This window comes from Pleuronectes platessa, chromosome 11, assembly GCF_947347685.1.
Source record: "Pleuronectes platessa chromosome 11, fPlePla1.1, whole genome shotgun sequence".
NCBI lineage: Eukaryota > Metazoa > Chordata > Actinopteri > Pleuronectiformes > Pleuronectidae > Pleuronectes > Pleuronectes platessa.
In genome coordinates this window covers 14,161,878-14,183,134 of record NC_070636.1, presented here as the reverse complement: position 1 = coordinate 14,183,134, position 21,257 = coordinate 14,161,878, and the positions used below count along the sequence as shown (strand labels likewise).

The following is a 21,257-nucleotide window of genomic DNA, read 5'->3' as shown; positions in this document are numbered from 1 at the left end:
CATATATATTAAGTAAACATTATTTTACTTCAAACTTAATTTAAAAAGTTTCTAAGCACCTGTTTGGAATCAAGTCTGTCAGTAATGTCAGTAAAGTATCTTTTTAGCTGTGTACAGTTTCTAAATCCCAGTAAAATTCTGCAGTAGACATGTCTTTCTAGGACATTTTTCCCCCCGCATCTCTGCTTGCCCCAGGCCCCCACATCCTCTCTCAACCACCTCAGCACCTTCCCCGGCAGGGTGTCTGAGCCTAGGCAGAGCCGGGCTGTGCCTTGGGGGCTGCCGAGCGCCACACACTGTCAATGTCCAACACAAAAAACTCCATTCCTTCCCTCCTCCCCCAAGACGCCGGCTCTTGAGTCATGTTTTTTTTTTCTGGCCCGAATTACACGTCGGCTGCGGCAAGGCACCAAGACCTGAAAGTGCTGTCTGAAGCATGGTCATTACCAGCAGAGTGCTTAACCCCTCTGGGGGACTGTGCAATGGGTGGGAGAGAGAGCAGAGCCGACACAGTCTCTAAATCTCTTTCCTGTAATGGCATGATATCCTCCTCCTCCTCCGTCTGTCTTGCGTCCACTACTTTCAACACGCTGGCTCCGTATCACGTTCTTTCACTGCATGTCTTGAAAACAGCTGTTGGAGTCCTGAGGACAGGCCTGCTATCAACACACTGTACACGATCAGTTTCACTTAAGATAAACTTGGCTTTCAAAGCACAGCCATAAACATTTAGCGGCTTAAATATTTTGGGGGGAAATACTGGGAAGTCCAATCACTGTAAGAGCTCTTATTCAGACAGTGAGAAAACATCAGAAGCGAAAAATGTTGGCACGGTTCAAGTGTACATTAATCTAAAACAAACAAACCAAAAAAGCATTGGCAACAGTATCGGAAGCAGTCTTATCTACTCCAATTTGTATGGAAATAACTACAACATATTTCAGTATTGTTTGGAGAAGCACCATATCCTGCTGCAGTCTCATTTGTCAGGATAAATGTTGAGTAGAGGCTAATGTGGCCCTAATAAAGGAGTAAAAGAGCTGCAGCATCAGACAGTTTTATTTGTTTCTACTCAAACAGACACACACACACACACACGTGTGATGCCCTATACAACGCCAAGTAAAACAGAGTGCCTGAGTTCATGAACTTGGAGTGAGTTTCTGTGTCGGCTAATGTGGCTAATTTGTTAGTGTGCTAGGAACAGTTGAGGCGAGCAGATGGAGCTGTCATTAAGAACAATGGCCTGCAGCTGTCTGTCCTGTGCAGTCTAAAACAGGCTTCTGACAGACCCTCGAAGAGCTGGGGCCCCAGATCTGACCTCTAGTCCATATGAAGGGTTTCCTGTACTGAAAACTAGGTCGATGGCAATACAGCACTGTATACACATTCCTGGTAAAAAAAGAAAAGTGATTCTCCTATGTATCCCTTGAATTTGGAGATTTGATAACTTTCAAGATTAAAAAATTGTATTGCATAGTATTATTGGTGTGGTGTGCAATGTTTTGGCATCTAATTAGCCTTTAAACTCATGAATGGATTTCTAAAAATGTATTGCCTTAATTTTATTGCATGTTCTTTCTACAAATGCAGCTCATTCTGTTCTTTAAAGACAGGCATTCTTTTTCTCTAAAAGTCTACTAAAGGTTGAAATAGAATGGGGTTAGGTGAAATTAGATATTTGAATATAAGTGATGTCAATGGGAGATGAAAAAGGGAAAGAGAAATCCATGCAGCCACACAAGTGCCAGTTTATATTTTCCCTGTGCTGTTGACTGAATATTTCAATGTAGGAAAAATGTAAGTTGCATATGTATAAAACTTGAATGAGATTATACATCCATAACTTATATGTACTGTATATGTACTATATATGTGTGTGTGATGAGAAGACAGGCGGCCTGAGCTGTTCTTTCTGTTTCCAATGGGAACATCCTTCCTGTCATCTGAGTGAGATTTCACGCTCATCTGCCTCCAGAGCCTCTTCCAGGCTCGTCCCCCTCACTGTCACTCCCTGCTTACTTTATTCCTCCTTTTTTCCCCTTAGCTTACTGGGCTGTCAGCCTAGCCAAAGTCACATTAAGAGATAAGAGTGGGCGGAGAAGGGAGACCAAATACCAAATGCATTAGGGCTATTAATCAACATTAATGAATGCGAGGGAGAGGCCGCAGTTTTGGGAAAGCTCGCGCATGGAATGGCGTATTTATCAAGGTGACACATTAAAACACACATTTACCAAAAAATACCATAATGTTTCATCTGGTGTGTTGCCAATGGCAGGAAAACGAAGTACAACAGCAGATGTCAATGTTTATTGGATGGCCTAAAGAAAACGTTGGAGAAAAAACAAGTGAGCAAAGACTGCTTAATTATAGAGAACGATCCAAACTTTTTTCTTCTCTAAATTTGCTGAAATCTGTGACTTGTTTTTGTGCATTGAGTAACAATAAAAGCTCAGATTGATGGTTGATGTGACTGATTTAACAAATGTCAAACAGGCCTACACACTGTGGTGAACATTGTCTGGAGGGCGTTTTCACAACCCAATAGAGTTTAAATAAGTTAACAATATTTGGAACAACTATAGTGACTATTTGAATGAGCAGAGAGGTTGGCTGGGCTAAAAATCTAGATGACTACCTGGATATAGTCTGGTATTCATGTTTGCATGTTGTGGCTCTGTATGAGGTAATATGTGAATCTTATTAATCTCGCTAAAGGTCTTAAAAGTCCACTTGCTGTCACAGAGACGGATGTTTAGAATCTGTTATGTATTGAAAAGAGGACTTTGATAAAGAGGACTTCCATGGTTTGTCCTGGATTTAAGATTAGGGGAAATGGGGGCAACTGCCTTTATATCCATGAACAAACACTACACTGAGTATTCAAAAGTCTTCATGTATTTGAAGGAACCATGTCTGAGGAGTTAGAGATGAACTATGAAAAACACCTTTATTGTCCCTTTTCTTTGATCCTAATATTAAGAGATTGAGCCCATTTACAGGACTGGACATTATCATCATTCAGTGGATAACCTGACAAGTGTCAGTCTCACTCTTGAGTCTGGAGTTAACTCATAATCAAATCATGAGGGGAATCAAGAGGTCTGTCCAGGGTTCAAGTTTCTTTGAAATATTTTGAGAGATGTACCCTTAGACGCCCGGTTTTTGACGCCCGCTGTGAAACCCAGTGACCCACCACACGGGATGAGGGACGACTGTATCTGTGTGTGCGTGCATGAGTTGTCAAAAGAGCGAAGGACTTAGAGACAGATACAGAAGTTGGATATGTCTTTTACAAATGAGTCTTTTGTATTTCTCATTAGCAAAATCTCTTTGAAAACAGTGACACCGCTGTGCCAAGGCCCAATGTGACTGTGGAATTGGGGCCAACATCCGACATAAAAAAGACAAATGTAGCTTTCCTATCCGAGGCCAAACTTCTCTATAACACCTCTGAATGAATGATACACAAGGTATTCATCACTTCAATATTACTTTTCAAGCAAACCTGCTCCACAGATCTGGTGTCAGGTAAAATTCAACAAAGGATGTCAATACAGGCCCAGTTATTGGTTTATATGATTAAATATTAATATGAAAACATAAAGGCAGCGGATTGTTGGGAGTCAAATTCACTCCCTTTCGGTTTTGAATGGTCTTTCTCGGCAAGAAAGTTAAATCCTCTATTTTGACAAGAGTAGTTTTATGTTTTATGCTCCAAGGACTCAGTTACTAGGATATAAAGAGAATGACCCATGATAAATTTGAGGTTGACTGGTTTTGATCAGATTACAAAACTAATTGTGTCTTTAGGAGATTGTTGATTCAGATGCTTTAAGCAAGAGTTTCCAGAACTTGTCAGCCTCTGAGCCCCTCAATAAACGTGCCAAAGACATGCGACCCCCATTACCCCCAAAGTTGGTTGAAGCATTCAAAGGTTATAGTAATAAAAGTCTCAATGTTAGCTGTGGTGCAGTAAAATTGTGTTGCTGCAACTGGAGCTGTTGCTCATCTTTCAGAATTACTATTGGGGCCAGCGAAAATCCGAAGCACAAAGAACTTTTCATTTAGCAAAAATAGTGGATAAAATACACTTTTTCGAAATGCCTTTGAATGTATTTCATGTGTGGAAATCCTATTGCTCTCAGCTAACCTTCAGCAAACACAATACAAAGCAATATCTCAAAGTTTCCACCTTAGTGAACTTTGACAAGCACATTTGTTGCCACGGATTTCAATGTGGTGGCACCTATTGTATCTTGTTAGAAGCATCTAACAACCCTGTATTAACTAGTTTAAAAAAGGGGAATGTTTTGCGGTCTATTATGAGACAGAAGTCAATGGAACAGATATGTGTTTTCGATTCAATAGCAGATCTAGTTTCTCGTTGCCTCAGTGCTAAAGGTTTTAGCTCGTAGAACTATCATGAACTATCATGTACCTTTCTTGTCAGCACTAAACTTGCCTGTGCAGCAGCAGAGTAGAATAGTCCCTGCATCACCAAACCTGCACATTATCTGTAATATTTTGGATGCGGATGAATTTTTCTGGGTTACCTTTTCTTGTGCCCAGACCTTTAACATAAAGAAATAGAGCCACTGGCCTATCAGAGATGTACAGGTGACCTTTGGACTTGAGCTTTTGGATTAATCAATCTGCCAGGCTTCCAGAAACCTTTAGAAAGTGTATTCCAGCCAATCAAAACGATCAAGCTTTTAATGTGAATTAAAAGCTAATTTAGGCAAAAAGCCTCCAACCTTGATGTCCATACTGTGATCCTTGAGGTCCGTAATGGCCTGTGGGGCCGCTCTGGGAGTAGGGAACCATTCCAGGATACAATGGGCCCCCAGGTGAAGGGTGCGGGGACATAGAGGGTCCGGACTGAGGAGAAGCAAATTGGGAGCCGGCGTGGTTCCTCTGCATGTTGGACATGAATCCTGAAACGCACAGATAGACACAAAAAACAACGTCCACACTTAGCTAAAATCCAAGAGAGAGGTTCACCAGTGAATATAACTGCTCAGCGAAATCAGTGATGGATGTCATGAATGTGTGATCAGTCTGTGGCAGACCAGGACATTAGGATACATATTCTATTTCCTACAGTAAAGAGACCCTTCATTCCAAAAGCTCTGATATTTCTTTAATTCAACCCATGAGTAACACGGAGCAGGTATTACCATGAAAAATGATTTTTGAGCAGAAATAATCCCACCCAAAGAGATGTAGTGAGCTTTATCACTGGCAAAAGAACAGGTGCACATCTGCCCGGAAAAGTGTATGTTGCTGAAAAAAATGTATGTGTGTGTCTTCCTGCTAATGCCAAGGAATGTGTCTGCTTGATTTAAAAGCAGACACCTTCAACTCTCCAAAGAATGTGCCTGTGATTTGACCATGGCTATGCTATTCTGAGCTATTCAGTCAATAGATGTGTCACAGCCTCTGAGGCCCAAACTTGCCTCCACCATTCAAATTGACATTTGGAGCCATCCTCGCTTGCGCTTCGCCCTTTTAAGCTGCCCTGTGCGTTTTTTTAATCCAACACAAAGGTGCTCCCAGTCCGCCACGAATACGGAGAGGTTGCCGGATGGCCATTGTACAACAACTGCCATGTGTAAGTTTCTATACTTGTCTTTGTTGAGTGAGCGTGCACAGACTCTTCAGTGAGTTGGGCGTTTAGGGAAACAACCGGGTTGGAAAATGCGTGTTGAGACGAGTCTAATTCCTTGTTTCTGCTTAAAGGGCATGAGAAAATGTGAGGGGGGAGGAAGGAGATACAAAAATCTCATGTGAGTATTCACCATATGCTTGTGTGCACATACTAAATGCATAGATTGTAAATATGTATGCTTCTTTGTGGGGGGTAGATAACAGAGAGGGGAAAATCTGAAAGCTCTAGGTGTGTGTGTGTTTGTGTGCGTGTGTTTGTGTGTGTCTGTGTGTGTGTGGGAAAGAGACAGAGGCCAAGACAGAAAGTGTGCGTGGGAGGGAAAGACAGTGCAACGGAGGGAAAGAGCGATTGGGGCCTGAAAGTGCTTAGGCTGCGAGTGTTGGGTTTAAGGAGCGAGGACATTATTGTAATGTTTTGCTTCCATTAGGGTAAGGGGATTCTGGGAGAGGAGGAGAAAAAAAAATACAGTGTGTAATACCGCACTTTAAATTGCCTGGAAAATGGATGGGGAGAGGAACATTTTGCAGACAGTGCTAAAAGCAAATAACACATTCAAGGATTTCTCTCTCTCTCCTTCTCTCTGCTTCATTCCCACTCCACACACTCACAGACACACTCGCACACAGATAAACCTTTCTCTCTTTCTCAAACAGCGAAAGGAGCTCTCAACTGGACGACAACAACAACAGGCAGCTGGCAAAGCATGCTCAAGAGAAAGTGTGGGGGGGGTGGGGGACATTCAGCGGATTTATGGAAATGAAGAGTGGAGCGAGGCTCTTAGGGAGGACGCCACTTGAGCAAAGTGGAACGTGTGTGTTCAGGAGGCTTGGTTGGGGGGGGCGCTTGGAAAACAGCTAAAAACAACAGCCAGCTCTGTTAACCGGCACTGTGGTTTCCTGGGAAGGGCTGGAGGTTTACAGGCATTAGAGAGCTGCATTAAATCTCCAGCTTGATTTCATCATGTTGGGAAATAACCTTTTACAGAGCTTGGCTCTCCCTCTTTGTCTTCATCCGTCCACTCCCTCTGTCTCTGTCTGACTTAACTGCTCTTTGGTGGATGATACATACGAGTCCATCTGGGTTATTTTTTTGTTTGCAATGTTGTGTAGATGCTGATTTTTTTATTTGGTTTAAATGGGAAATTCTGCTATTATCTTTATTGAAAGGGTGCTCTTTCATTTTGAGGGCAGGACTTTTTGATTTAAGATTCAGATTTTGTAATGCTCTCACCCTGCACTCGCACTCAAACAGCCTTGCCTGTGCTCACCAAATTTGCTCAAACTGCAGTTGGATCATATGTTTTGTTGTTTGCATTGATTTCATGGACCCGTGCAGATAGGAAAGTATGACTCTTAAAGGTAATGCACTCACTACGGAGGCATTACACAAAATCTGACAGAGGAAGTCCTGCTCTCAAATTAAAAGAACACATTCTTGAATGAACAACATTTTCCACTTTTTCCAATGGGTTTCACAATTTCACACAAAAAAAATAAATATAGGTCAAACACCAGTTTCTGTACATAAACACATACCTCTCTCCTGAGCCATAGGTGAGCGGGCGATTGGTGGGTGGGCTCCATCTGGTCCGTTTCCAGAGCTCTGCAGGGCCAGGTTGGAACCTGCAGAATAACATGGAATCACTACATGAAGACTCAAACATCCACATGGCACATTTTAGAGTTACAATGGTACAATTCTGTCTTTGTAATAAAAGCTGTCACGTTACGGGAGTTGGATTCGCTTCGAAAGCAATGAATGGAAAATTGATTTATAATTGCTGCCTATCTGCCTTGCCTGAAAATGTAATGAAACTGCAGGAGCTGTTGAAACAATCAAGCCTTGAGAGATCACTTTTGTCTCTCTGTCAGATCTACTTTCAATGGCACAAAAGTTACCTGCTTCAAAAATCTTCTGCTGTCTTGATTGACGAAAGAAAAAACAATGAGGAATCAGTATTTAGCTGAAGTCTGAGTTTGTGTTTCTTCAATGTCAAGCGATCGGGTTAGAAGGCTGGATGCCAAATAAAGATCCCAGAAGTACCCAGAACAATCGCCACACATGAAGTTGTTTGCGATCTGCTATTAACTAAATGACAAATGCACTTCCAGAGGACATGCTGTATCAAGTCATTGGAGCCTGCACCACTTCCTTGTGTAAGCATTAAAACCAGAGCGATCCCCTATAGAGACCCACCCCCATTTGAGGATTATTGATTAGATGGTTGTTTGGGTCTTTGGGCTGTGCCTGTTCCATTGGAATCCAATAGCGAGTTTAGGGTCTGATTAGGACAATGGCAGACGGAGACTATGGTGGATTGATTTGGCCCAGAGGAAGGAGAGAGATGGCAAATTAACCTTTTATCTTCTAATTCAGACATGGGACGATGCGGAGGGGGAGAGGAGGAGGAAAACTGGTTTGTTGTTTTAAAACTGCCCTGGTTTCTGTGGTTGAGATGGATGATTCAGTGCTTACACATAATGTATGTGACAAGCAACCTGAACATGCGAGAAATGTTGACGTTATCTAACTGTACATGCTCACTGATGACTGTCAGTACATGTTTTTACAATTAGCATATATGATTTGCCGTCCTAGAGATGGGAATGTGTGCCAAAAGTAATCGTCGACTCAGGATGATTCGTTACTAAGTACAGCTGTAGTGACACAATTTTGTTGCTAAAGTGAATATAAATGCACTAATTCACAAACAAGGCAAACACTTCACATTATTCAATCATGCAGTAGAAAGTGGTGTTTCGAGGAGTGAGTCTGCATGTGTGTGTCTGTGATGTGTCACTCCGTGATAGCAGTAATACATGACTGGGGGTGGCAGACACTCCACAACAACAAACCCAATTAAGTCAACATAATTGCTTTGCATAAAACTGCATAAACAACATTTCCATCCACCAGGCCGCCTACACACACACACACATACACACACACATACACACACACACACACACACACACACACACACACACACACACACACACACACACACACACACACACACACACACACACACACACACACACACACACACACACAGGTATAAGTAATTGTACAAACAAGTGTAAATAAACACTCAAGCACACAACAAAACACATAAGAGCACAAAAGTGCAGTCTATGTGCTGAAACATTCTCACACACATTCTCACACGCCCACACCTACGCACGCACGCACACCCCAAACACACACACACACACACACACACACCCCCCCAAACCCCCCCCCCACACACACACACAAACACACCCTGTACACAATAGATTCGGAGCACTGCTTCAAAGAGAGAATATCCGATTAGTTATTCTTAATGTAAGTAAAAGCAGAAATAAAATAAATGGAAATGGTTTCTGCTCAACTAAAAGTCCTAAATTAAAATGTTGTAATGCATAGGCAGTAAAAGGATTGTTCAATCTTGAATGTAATTATGAAATACAGTATATTTTTTGATTATTATGATTTACTATGCATTTGAAAGTACAATATGTAATTTTTGCCACTAGGAGTCTCTCAATCAAAACAATAACACACTACCTGCTGTGCTGTAGTGAAGCAGTGTGGGATTATATGAGTTGTTGTCTTCACCACCAAAATCTCCCAGACTGGACTATATATTCATGGATGAGCTAATGTATTAATGTTATGCAGCCAATGGCGATTAATAATTGATCCATTACAAGTGACCAATACTAAAAGCAGAAGGAAAAAACAGCTGATTGGCTAACTGGCTGGCCTTGTGTTATTCTTTTCTACTACGTTTGCCCCGGAAGTTATAGCTGAGATATAAAAACCAAAATCATACCGGTACCTTAAATAACACTTTGTCTGGGCTTGAACATGGTTGGAAACTGTTTGGATACTGTAAACACAGTCACTAAAGTATATATCATAGGTTTAGGTGTTTGACATTTTGATAAAGAATTGTTACATATTTTACCTTTTACAAAGTGAATGGGGGAGCACTTTTTAATGTAGTTGTGTTGGGAGTTTAATCTACAAATTGATGGTATATGTTTATCTGAAGAAGTAACTGGTAACTATTGTATAGCTGTATGATAAACATGGTGGGAAAAAGATGGAATAATATGGAAAGTAAAGAAGTCGTCACACAAACCTGTGTTGAACTCTAGTGTTTGAATCACTTTTCCTCCGATGGTATGTCTGTACTATATGTGTGCCGCCGTATGTAGGGAAGTCCTGTCCCTTCTGATCTACACTCTCAAGTATGTGCACGTTTCTGCTAGTGTATATATAAACAATCCACTGTGCCGTTCGTGTGGTATGAGCTGAGGTGTCTCACTGATGAAGCCTGAAGCCTCTTGGCGAGGGTCATAGCCACATGTTCCCGTAGGGACAGATTTAGCTGCAACGCGGGTTTAGATGGGTGGACGGGTTGTGAGAATGAAGCATGCTAGCAGGAGTTTACTGAACCCTCACACTATGAAAGTCAACCCCACAATAAAGGCTGGTCTGTGTGTGTGTGTGCAAGGATGCATGCCAGGCACCAGCTATGCTGTCAGACTGTGTTTGTTTTGATGGCAGAATGCTGGTGACAGCAGCTTGTACTGTATGTGTGTGTATGTGAGCGAGTGCGTGCAACTGTGAAGGTATAAATAGGGAACAGTGCCCTCTATGCTCCACTGCTCTTTTCACAGAGCCATGTAAAATGTGAGATTAATGCAAAGACATCGAGTGTGCATATATGTGTGTGTGTGTGTGTGTGTTTGTGTGAGTGTGAAAGAGAGAGAGAGAGAGAGAGAGAGAGAGAGAGAGAGAGAAAGAGAGAAAGAGAGACAGATAACGAGCGAGAGAGAGAGAAAGAGAGGACAAAAAAGGAGAGGAAAGAAGTCGTTTAGTTCAGTCAGACAAGGCCTTATCCCTCATTTTTCTGCACTGAATGAGTGAAGCTCGGAGCACATCGTAATAACTCCACTAACAATTACTTTTCCAAACAAAGCCTCTCCACTCCTCTCCTCTCCTTTTCCTCTCTGCACTATCATTTTTAACAAGCTGCCATTAAATAATTACGTCCAAATAAAACCAACAGGCTCCACAGTGAGTCCTGGCACGTTTAATCTGTACCATTAATAATTCATACACTGAATCTTTGACATGCAGTTCTTATCCACAAGCTGCTAAGAGAGAGAGAGAGAGAGAGAGAGAGAGAGAGAGAGAGAGAGAGAGAGAGAGGGAGCTAAATGTCAGCAGGAGCTGACTGTATATCTTTGCCTGTCCATAGAAAAAAAAATTGTAATGAATGCAAATGAAAAACAAATACATGGAATGGAAAAGCTTCCTCCATTCAGGTTGTCCTCTTTTTACTCATGTGCATATGTCCACAGTTCAATATTTGTGTTGATGCATTCTCTAGCGCAATTATACTCTATGTAACTTTGTGTGAAGATATATATATATTTTTTTTAAGTTTAACAGGTGTTTAAATATCTGTGTGATTATGTTGTGTTTTTTCAAGCTATAATTATTTTATTCTTTTTAACGGTGTGTGTTTTCAAGTGTGTACTTGTTCGGTGTTTAAATCTCTGTGTGTAATCCTTACAGTGCCCGTGTTCCCATAGGTGCTCTACAACACAATTAGCACATGTGGCAATCAGAGGCATTGTAATAGCTTGCAGTCCCTCAGCCGGCATCTTTATCCACTGTTTGCAATTTACACTTCCCAGAGTGCCCAGCTGAGCACACACGTGTAAATATACACATACACAAACACACACTAATGACAATGACACATCCACATCCTCGTGGACTCACTTTAGTGCCATGGGAGCAACTGTTTCAGAGCATTTAAGAAGCAAAGTGCTTTTTTTCTAACTCATTCAGTATTTTTTTCTTGTGTCTTTATTTGAATTAGTCCAGACCTACACCTGCTGTAAAGAGTGGCAACATTCAGAGCACTGGAGATTCCCAGATGCTGAATGTGTGTGTAAAACGTTGGAGACTTCTCCCTCTCAATAGTCACCATCTTTGTTAAGTAGCAGAAAAGGAGTGTGTTTTCCATTTTTTGCACTAAGAAGTTTGCACGTGTACAAATGTTTGTCCTTAACACCGATCAGTCAAAGACCATTACATGAACAGACTGCATGTTTTGATCATGCCGACAGAGCTTTACAAGGACAGGACTCGCCGCATGAAGAACTACAGAATGAACAGGCAGATATCTGGAGCGAGGATGCTCTTTGGGAAGCTGCTGAAAAGTCAAATAACTGTAATTTCTTCTTTGTATAAAAGGCACTTAGTGAGCACATCCATTTTCTGCTCTCTCTTCATGATACAAGGCAGCAACAGGCCAGAAGTAATGGGAGTTCATTGCGTTTTTCTGAGATAATTCTCATGCTAAAAACCCAATACACATTTTAATTTTCCCTTCCACAAGGACTGTTGAGGCAACCCTGAGTCTCCTTTGAAGCGAGGGAGTGTGGTCTTTGAAGCTTTTTTTCATCACAATTTCAAAGGCAAATGCCGGGGAAGTTCAAAGCTGAGGGAGAGTACTTGTGGCCATATTCTGTTTTGTTTCAGGGCCCTGGTAATATTAAGCTTAGGAGCTACTATGTGTGTGTGTGTGTGTGTGTGTGTGTGTGTGTGTCTGTGTGTGTGTGTGTATGTATAATGTTGATGAAAAAAAGTCAACCAGACAGTCAATGAAAATACTTTTATAATTGCTGATGAAAGGAAGGTGTGGGTGTGCATTAGGAGAAATGTGTGTGAATGCTAAAGAGACACAGACACCCAGCAATACGTCCACTTTCCTACATTGCACATGCACACACACACACAAACACACACAACGGACACACACAAACACACCTTCACTGTTTCTCATAAACACAGACCCCCTAGAGCAGAGGGGGCCATTTTTGCTAAAGTGAGGTAACAGCAGTGAGCACTAATAGACTGGTGTAGAATACAGAGAAAGGGCTGCTTCAGCACCATGTCTTAATACAACCCTAAGGCTGCACTCACACCTGCACCACCCAACAAAAAACACACACACACACACACACACACACACCCAAGGTAATATCCCCTACTTGCCGCGTCTTTAGGGGAAAGAGGCAGATAAACAGCAGGCTCCAATAATGGTGGTTTAGATCTCTATGGGTGCGAGTCAATGCCTCTCCAAGCCGGGGGCTACTGCCAGTTAACTCTCCCTATAGGGGACAAGTGCAGGCCTGCAGTGGCTCGCAAAACAAGCACCCTCCCAAGATCCTCATTACTTCCAACGCTGAGTAGCAACTGTAAGTAAAGCAAAACTGCAGCTTAAGCTAAAAAACGGCGAGCAGGTTGCGGGGGAGAGAAAGCGATGGAGGGAGTGAGAGAAAGCAAGGAAATAGGTGTTGGGGAGAGAAAATAATTGTACACTGTGCTCCAGTTAGGGTTTTCCAGTCGGACAGAGTTAGAACGGGATTTCTCTAAACGGCTAACACAGCAAGCAGGCGCAGTTTTTTTCCTACTGTTTTGGCCGTCGGTGTGCTTTGTGAATATAATGCCTGTGGGGAGGACATTTTGCTGCTTCACTTCGAACACAAGGAGGCATCAGTAGGAGGAGAGACGGAGGCATGTGGGAGGTGGGGAAAGAGTTGTGGTGGTGCTGGTGGGGGGATTTGATGTGTGGATGGGGATGAAGATAAAAAAAAAAGAAGGAGGACAAAAGTGGAGTAAAGGAGCTGGAGGAGAGATGTGAGGAAATAAGAGGGAGGAACAGAGGCAGAATTGTGGATGGAAAATTCTGCCTTGTTCCTCAGTGGGAGGCCTGTACCACAGCAACGCTGTGAGCGAAGAAAGCAGCAGAGACAAACAGAGATGGGAGGAAAAGGGTGGGGACGAGGGAACGTGAGACACAAGAGGGACCATAAGAGAAAGCGAGCACGATAAAAATAATGAGAAGAAAGAGAGAGGGACAAGGACAGCCAGAGGCAGCGTTCCCACCACGCAGCCTCTCAGGGAGGGGTGTGACTAGAAAACTCGCCCGGCTCCACACACTGCAAAAGACACGCATAAAAACCCAGCTCCCCCACCCTCTTCCACTGCTTTCTTGTGATAACTTTCACCACTAACAGAGGAAAAACATAAGTTTTGGATGAGCAACCCTGTGGCGTCTATTCCGGCCCGACATTGCAGCTTGCAAATTTGTTATTTCTCTCTCATTGGGGAAGTCATTTACTGACAGTTTAAAAAAAGGCCCATCTCTGCGCATGCAAACCTGATCTGAGGTCATCGCTCCAGTTCCTTCCAGGCGTATATGATTGACCTTTAACCTCAATGTGGAAAAATGATCAGTGTTTTTTTCTTTCTGTGTTTTCATTAACATAATTACAGATAGAAATGTGTTTCTTAAAATGATAAACTGAGTGCAAACCACAGGCAAGGCTGGCGGACAATGTTAAGGACAAGAGCGGATATAAAGCGGGATGGAGGAGATTCATAGGGATGGACCCCGGAGCGAACAAAGTGGACAAGTCTGGCCCTCTCTCCCTCTGTCTCCCACCCTCTATCCTAATGTCCTTCCCCTCTCCCTCCTCCACTCGCCCTGACCTCTCTGTCCTTTTCTGGGCCCTGCAAGCACTTGAAGCGAAGCAGAGATAAACAGCTTAAACTCTCCAGAGCGCTAGCCCGCGAGCTCCAATCACCTCTTTAGAAGAAAATAAAAACTCAGACGGGGTGAGGAGAGATATAGAACAGGGACGAGAGAGAGGGCGAGGAGGGGGAGAGGCGAAGGAAAGGAGGGAGGGCAGGCGGACCAGCGCTGTTAACTGGACCACATAGGATCTTGGTGGAAAACTAGAGAGGGAAAATATAGAAGAGAAGATATTAGTATTTGTGTTGTCTGTAGCAGACAGAGGAGGCCGCAATGTGGAGGAGTGTAGATGTTCTCTGAGTCAATTAGCCAACAAAACACACAAACACACACACACACTCACAGAATAAAAAATACAAAAACACAGACCAGACCTGAAAAAAGGACATCATTCAAATCTTGTTTCCTTGCTATCGCTGTATCTCAATCCTGGGGCTGCATCCTTTGAGAAGCTGCATTGAAGGTGTGACTAGATATTTAAAATGCTCCTTCAAATGCAGCCGACAAATGTGTCCCTCCATCCCAGAGAAATTAAGGCTCCAACGACTGGACCCTTCCTTGCCCGACCTATCCCAGGATTTGTGTGTTTCAGTGCCGGAAAGGGACTAGACGTCAAATGCTTGAGTATCATGCTTCAACTCAATCGAGCTAACGTGCACGTTGAAAAACCAAGGGGCATCAAAACTTGGTTCGTCATGTCCAACTGCAGCTCTGTTGCTAGGCAACAGCCATAAGGGCAGGACGATCTGTTGACGCAGAGCGCGGAAATAATTTTAGTTCAGCCTTCCCGGCGAACCCGGCCCAAGAAATCCGCCTCATTCACGTCCCCTGAAGGATGCGGCCTCTGAATTGAGACACAGCTTGTGCATTACGGCTCTTGGTCTGATCCTAAGACATTACGTTACTACATCATTCCTATGTAATTAAAAAAGGTATTTTTTTAACAAAACAAAGCTTCGTTGAAAAAGTTGTATGTAAAGGCTGTATAATCCCCTCACCAAAATAGTCTTCTAAATACTTGACATCGTTTTTCCGTACAATTACTCGAATGATAGGAGTATGTGGAGGGGACAGATGTAAAGAAAGTCAATGGAGAAACAAATGCGAACGCTTCTCTACGGTGCACACTAAATGGCTATAAGGTCTCCATAGTTAGAAGAAAAGAGTCAGAAAAGTAACACATTCTGTTGTTGTAGATTTTGTTGACACTGAAATCTTATTTTCTGATATCCGGTAGTTTCCCTTTCACACAGAGGCAGGTAAATCTGCACCATATCAGCTCCATCCCATCAGCAACAGTGATCCAGGCTGATGACAACCGAGTCTCCGCGCTCTGTTTGCATGAAGTGTGATCTAGTATCAGGTACAGCCCGGTAATGGATTTGTCTTCTCGTGACAGCCACGCTAAGGCTGAGAGGAAGTGACGCCATACTGACAGGCTGTCAGCCCGGAGACAACTTGTCAAACAAGCCCATGTTCACTCTCAAAAGCAAAAAGCAAACACAGCTTTATCTGCATGAGGAAATATTCAGGAAACGCAGAGTTTTGGACAACACATGCAAATCAGTGCATCTGATGGATTCTGTGGCTGCTGCATTCGGGGCGACGCTAACTGAGCCTCAGCTTTTTCAGGGCCTTCTGTTCTGCACTTTGACTGGATGACTTTGCCTCTCTCCTCCACAGCCAGTCGTCAGTGATGAAGCTCGAACGCCGGCGCTCCCATTCCGCCTCGCATCCATCCAGATAAGAGATGAATTTCAGCTTGCCTCGTCCCCAATGTCTCATGGAAGGAGAAAAATATTCTGAGGACTCTCTGAATCGCTTCAGAGACACTGGGAGGAGGGAGGGGTGTGTGTGTGTGCGACGAGAGCCTGTTTTTGTGTGTGTGTGTGTGTGTTTGTGTGTGTGCATACGAGGTGGAGGAAGAGGAGGGGGAGGTTGGCAGTTGAGCAATGTGATTTCTGCTCGACTGTCACAAATCTAGCGCAACAGGAAAATCAATTTGGCCCTGTGTGTGCCTTTTTGGCTTGGGGAGAGAATCCAAATAGCAAGGCGAGGCCCGGATAATGTTACAGTGTATTGGATTTGCTTGAGAGAGAGAGAGAGAGAGAGAGAGAGAGAGAGAGAGAGAGAGAGAGAGAGAGAGAGAGAGAGAGAGAGAGAGAGAGAGAGAGAGAGAGAGAGAGAGAGAGAGAGAGAGAAAGAGAGAGAGACAGAAACGGGGAGACGAGAGAATCACAGGCGTGCTGCGGAGCTCTGACAAGATAGATTTGTGCAAGTGTATGGGTGTATGATAGGCTGGCAATCTGTCTCCCCCCCTGTCACAGACACACACACACACACACACACACACACACAAACACACAAACACACACACACAAACACATAGGTTATTTATACAGTTTGTGAGTTTGTGTGACCATATAGGCATGTTTAGTGTGATCCATGAAATAAACTCTTAATAGGTGTGAGCATTAATGTGCTGTCATATGTTGTGTGTGTGTGTGTGTGTGTGTGTGTGTGTGTGTGTGTGTGTGTGTGTGTGTGTGTGTGTGTGTGTGTGTGTGTGTTTGTGTTTGTGTGTGTGTGTGTGTGACAGCCAGGTGAAAAGGATGACATGATAAAATTGCTCTCCTCTGACCACTGTCAAGGGTAACGCGTGTCCCGCGAGTGCTCAGCCGTGTGACATGTCGCATCACTCCACGGAGTGAGGCTGAACGGCAGACAGAATACACACACACACACACACACGCAAACACAAACAAAAGTACTTAATGCAATGCCCATTCTTTCATACAAAAACTAACTCGTCTACTTTTCTTAATTCTACCTCCTTGGATTTGATATAAAAGCGTAAATGTCAGAGGAGCTTTAAAGTGACACATTCAACTTTAGCATGGTGGGCATCAAGAGTTGTCCTCATCAACAATCACTGTCATATGTACTGTATTCCTTGTGACTGCAGTGGGCTTCCACAGACTAAAGATGATTCTTGTTCAGTTCGTCTGATCTTCTTTAGCATTGGAAACACTGACTAAACCATCCTTTATAAAATAGAAGAAACAAATCAGCAGTTTCTTTTTCATGATATTATTCAAAACTTATGGACTCATGGTTAAAACTGACACTGAGACGAGTCCTGTAACTTCCAGTTTCTAAACTGACAGCAGCTTTAATTGAATGCAACAAAGCTGCACGAAATTGTGAATTTGACTTTTTCTTAACTGGAGCTCACACTACTGCAGTTAAAAAAAACTTTAGTTGTTGTGCACAAATTAATTAGCTTATTAATGTTTGTCTTATTTTGTTTACTTAGAGGACACTGCAGTTCACTCGACTACTTTGAATAATTAATTTGTTTTTTTATGGCTTCAGAAAATACAGATCGGTAGAACTGAAGATACAAAATCGTAGAAAAACAAATCACACACAAAAACATACATGGAAACACACAGTGCAGCTTGTCAACTCCCCTGCTCCCTCCTCTCCTCACTGACTTGTTTGCCAACTGTGACAACAACATGAACCAAAGTGTCCTGACTTGTGATCCTAACTTGTGATGAAGTGTTAGAAAGCACAGCGTTGGTAATCAGATGAGCGCCAACCACATTAGTTCTCCTGTGTCTCTCTTAGGATGGCTGCTCCTTGATCTAATTCAAACTGATTGTAGTACAGCCGCTAAAACATGTCAGATGTTACTCAATGCTCCACGCTTTATCACCATTTATTTGGCATGGGGAATATTTTAAAATGTTCTTATTAATCACATCCCAGCGATCGGTTTCGCTCTGTCTCGTCGCCTGCTTCCAGATTCTTGGCACGAGCGCCTGAAAAAAAAAGCCTGTCCCAGTTTTTCATCAGTGTCAATCACCGTGGAAAGCGGTTGCGCAGAGAGTCGGAGGAGGAGCTGGCGTTGGGATCTTGCTCAAGACATTTTGCCCCGCCTTGTCACAGGGACTGACAGGTCTGAGACAAGCTGATGCGCCGGTCAAGCCACTCAGGGGGGCAAAGAGGTGGCGGGATGATGGGGATGCCAGGTGGGAACGGCTTGCACACACACACATTCACACGCCTGTCACAGGCAAATCAAATCCACACTTGTTTATAATTTTTAATGTTGATCTAAATGGTTATGTGCTCGACCAGGGCCCCCGGAGACAACCAGACACACCGTGCATTGTCTGTTAATCCTGTCTGTGTCTTGTTCGGCCTGCCATATTCTAGATAAGCCCACAAATCAGAAGTGAGCTCCTCCAGTCAGTCTCAATTCATTAGCACTCAGACTGAAGAGGAGAAATATTGTCTGGACATAAATGTTGAAGATGCTTGTGCAAGCCACAGGTAACTGTGAGACGGACTTGATTTAAATAAGGGATGTGTTTCTACAGCATGGTGATCGACGACTGAACAAATCCCCACAATGTGAAGACAAAAACTCTGTGAAGAAAATGAATGAGACATATTTCATGAGGCGCTCCTCACTAAGCTGTAATATTATTGAGTGGTCTGAATTAGGATTTCATATGGAGCAGAGATATCACTGTCTAGACAAGCTGGATTGATATTATTTGGTCATCTGCTGCAGTTTACATGGCGGCTTCATCCTCTGTTCAAACTGGCGGAATGAAAATTGACTGGATGGATTATATGGTGGGTTGGAGTTGAGCTACGGGTCATCTGGGTTGTTCTAAAAGGAGATCAAACCCTGCTCGCCAAACACTCAAGCAAAGTCGATGGTTAAAATGCACTATATTATAATGAATAATCATGTTACTGGAAACAGCATAAGCAGAAACAAAATGAACTCACTTGGTTTTACAGAGGTGTGATGCAACAGCACACTACATTTAACATTGGCACAAACATTGTTTGTGGAAACATGTAAACCTTTTATGCACCAGGGTCAGTTTTTCTACATGACCTTTTTAAAATCCTCTTTAAATGCACATATTTAAAAACAAATGAAATCAGGCTCAGGTCTTTATATTGCAAAATAAATGGAAAGGTCAAGCAGAAGTGTAGGTGTGATGGCTGTGAAATGCTTCCAGCAGCAACAGGTTAACTAATGCACTGCCTCAGAGATGCTCCAAGGATGATTGAACGTTTAACTTCACCCCAAAGACAAGCCTGACCCCATAACACACACACACACACACACACACACACACACACACACACACACACACACACACACACACACACACACACACACACACACACACATCATAATTACACACAAACATACATACGACATACCAACTAGCTTACTAAAGCAAGGTTATCTATGTTGTCTAGGGCTCCAACACACACATTTTTGTGACAGAAATGTCGTATGAGGTAAAGGCTTCTCGCCTCCAGAATTTCCTGACAGCCAAGACCATAGCTGTCACGAGTTATTCAAACCGATGGCTCAGGTGGTGGTCACAGCTAGTGGTTCAAACGGTGTTTGTGTGTGTGTTTTTGTGTTTGTTCGTGTGTGTGTGTGTGTGTGACAGCCGAGGGGCAGGAGAGGATGGAGGACGTCTCCGGCGATGTGGCGGTTTAGGGGTTTAGATTAAAAATAGATTATAAAATGAGTGGAGCTTTGCAGAATTCCACTCACAGGCGGTCACTGGACCTTCATTAGACGGTGTTAACCTTTTCAAACATCTATAAATGTCCATGACGGTTGACTAAGCAGTGGCCTTGAAAGGTCTAAGTTGGTTTGAAACACAAGGTGGTGTTTTGAATCGTGTTCAACCCATAATTGTAATTTTTTATATATTTGGTAATGAATGCGATATTAAAACCATCATTTAGGAATTTCCTTGAAGAGCAGTCGTATAAATTAGTTTACAGCTAAAAAAATACAATTAAGAGGACAGCATCACAACACAGAAGCAGAAACTCTTATTGGCCAACTGGATCGGTGATGTCACAGCAGGTATTTTTCATCAGCCGTCAAAGGCAACGTGCCTGATGTGAGTGTGGGGGTGTGTATGTGATTGTGTTCTAACTTGGTTTCAAACAGCAGCCTCTTGTTTTGTGGCACAGAGCAATTTCCCCTTTAAGCTGTAAAGCGATTTTGCAAATTTCCCAGGGAATCTGACTGTGAGGTTCACAATGAAAAATGTAGTGTAGTGTCTGGTTCCAATAGCAGATCTTGTAAGTGGAAATTCTTGTTTGTTTGCGGTGATTCAACTAATAAAGTTACTCTACAAGTTGCACCTTTCATCAAAATGAAACATGATTATCGAGATAGACAGGCCCCAATGGCAGCGCTACCTGGTGCGGTGTTGTTGGCAGCGGGTCCGCTGGCAGGAGAGATGGGTCCAGAGCCAGAGCGAGAGTGCTGGGACTGAGTGGAGCCCGCCGGCGAGCCAACAGGGGAGGGAGAGGGGCCGCTCCTCTGGCCAGGGAGATGTGGGGAGGCTTGCGGGGAGAAGGGGGACTGTCCCTGGTTACTGGCGCCTGCCGGCTCCCCCTGGCTACTGCTGCTGCTGCTGGAGGACGACCCACCGGCGCTGACGGTCGAGACCAGACCAGCATCCGTCCCCGTGGGGAGGTCATCAATCGAGCCGGACAGATCCTGGAACAGAAGGAAGGACTTACACTCAGTATTTGTAAAGCTCACCCGAGCATTTCATGAGATGTGACGGGTAGCAGGTGAAACAAGCCAGCACAAAATCGTCACAGTTCCATATTATATCATATTAAAAAAGCACTCCTGCAACTATTTCAGCTTGGTTGACCAGATTGTATTACCTGTTAAAGTACATGATCTAAAAAACATATTTCTGGGGCTTTCATAAGGTACTACGGGTTAAAAGGTTAAATGTTAACACATGCATGAACAGTGTTTGACTTTTCTGTGGCCTGCTTTGGGAGAGTGATGGTGGTTCATATGGCAGAGGAGCAAAAGCATTACCCACAGAAGAAACCACGACTGTGTACACTGGCTGCTGTGATGAGAATGAATTGTAACGGGCCTTTCAT

The 21,257-nt window shown here is 43.3% G+C and overlaps 1 protein-coding gene across 1 annotated transcript in view; it reads right to left on the bottom strand.

Annotated features, from left to right (window-relative positions):
- Window positions 1–21,257, bottom strand: part of arid1b (AT rich interactive domain 1B (SWI1-like)) — a 112,421-nt gene that overhangs the window by 32,316 nt on the left and 58,848 nt on the right. The window contains exons 3-5 of the mRNA XM_053434874.1: window positions 20,547–20,850; window positions 7,210–7,296; window positions 4,761–4,940 (exon numbers count right to left, since the gene is read on the bottom strand). Coding sequence (XP_053290849.1) covers window positions 4,761–4,940; window positions 7,210–7,296; window positions 20,547–20,850 — 571 coding nt within the window. The remainder of the gene's footprint in view (window positions 1–4,760; window positions 4,941–7,209; window positions 7,297–20,546; window positions 20,851–21,257) is intronic.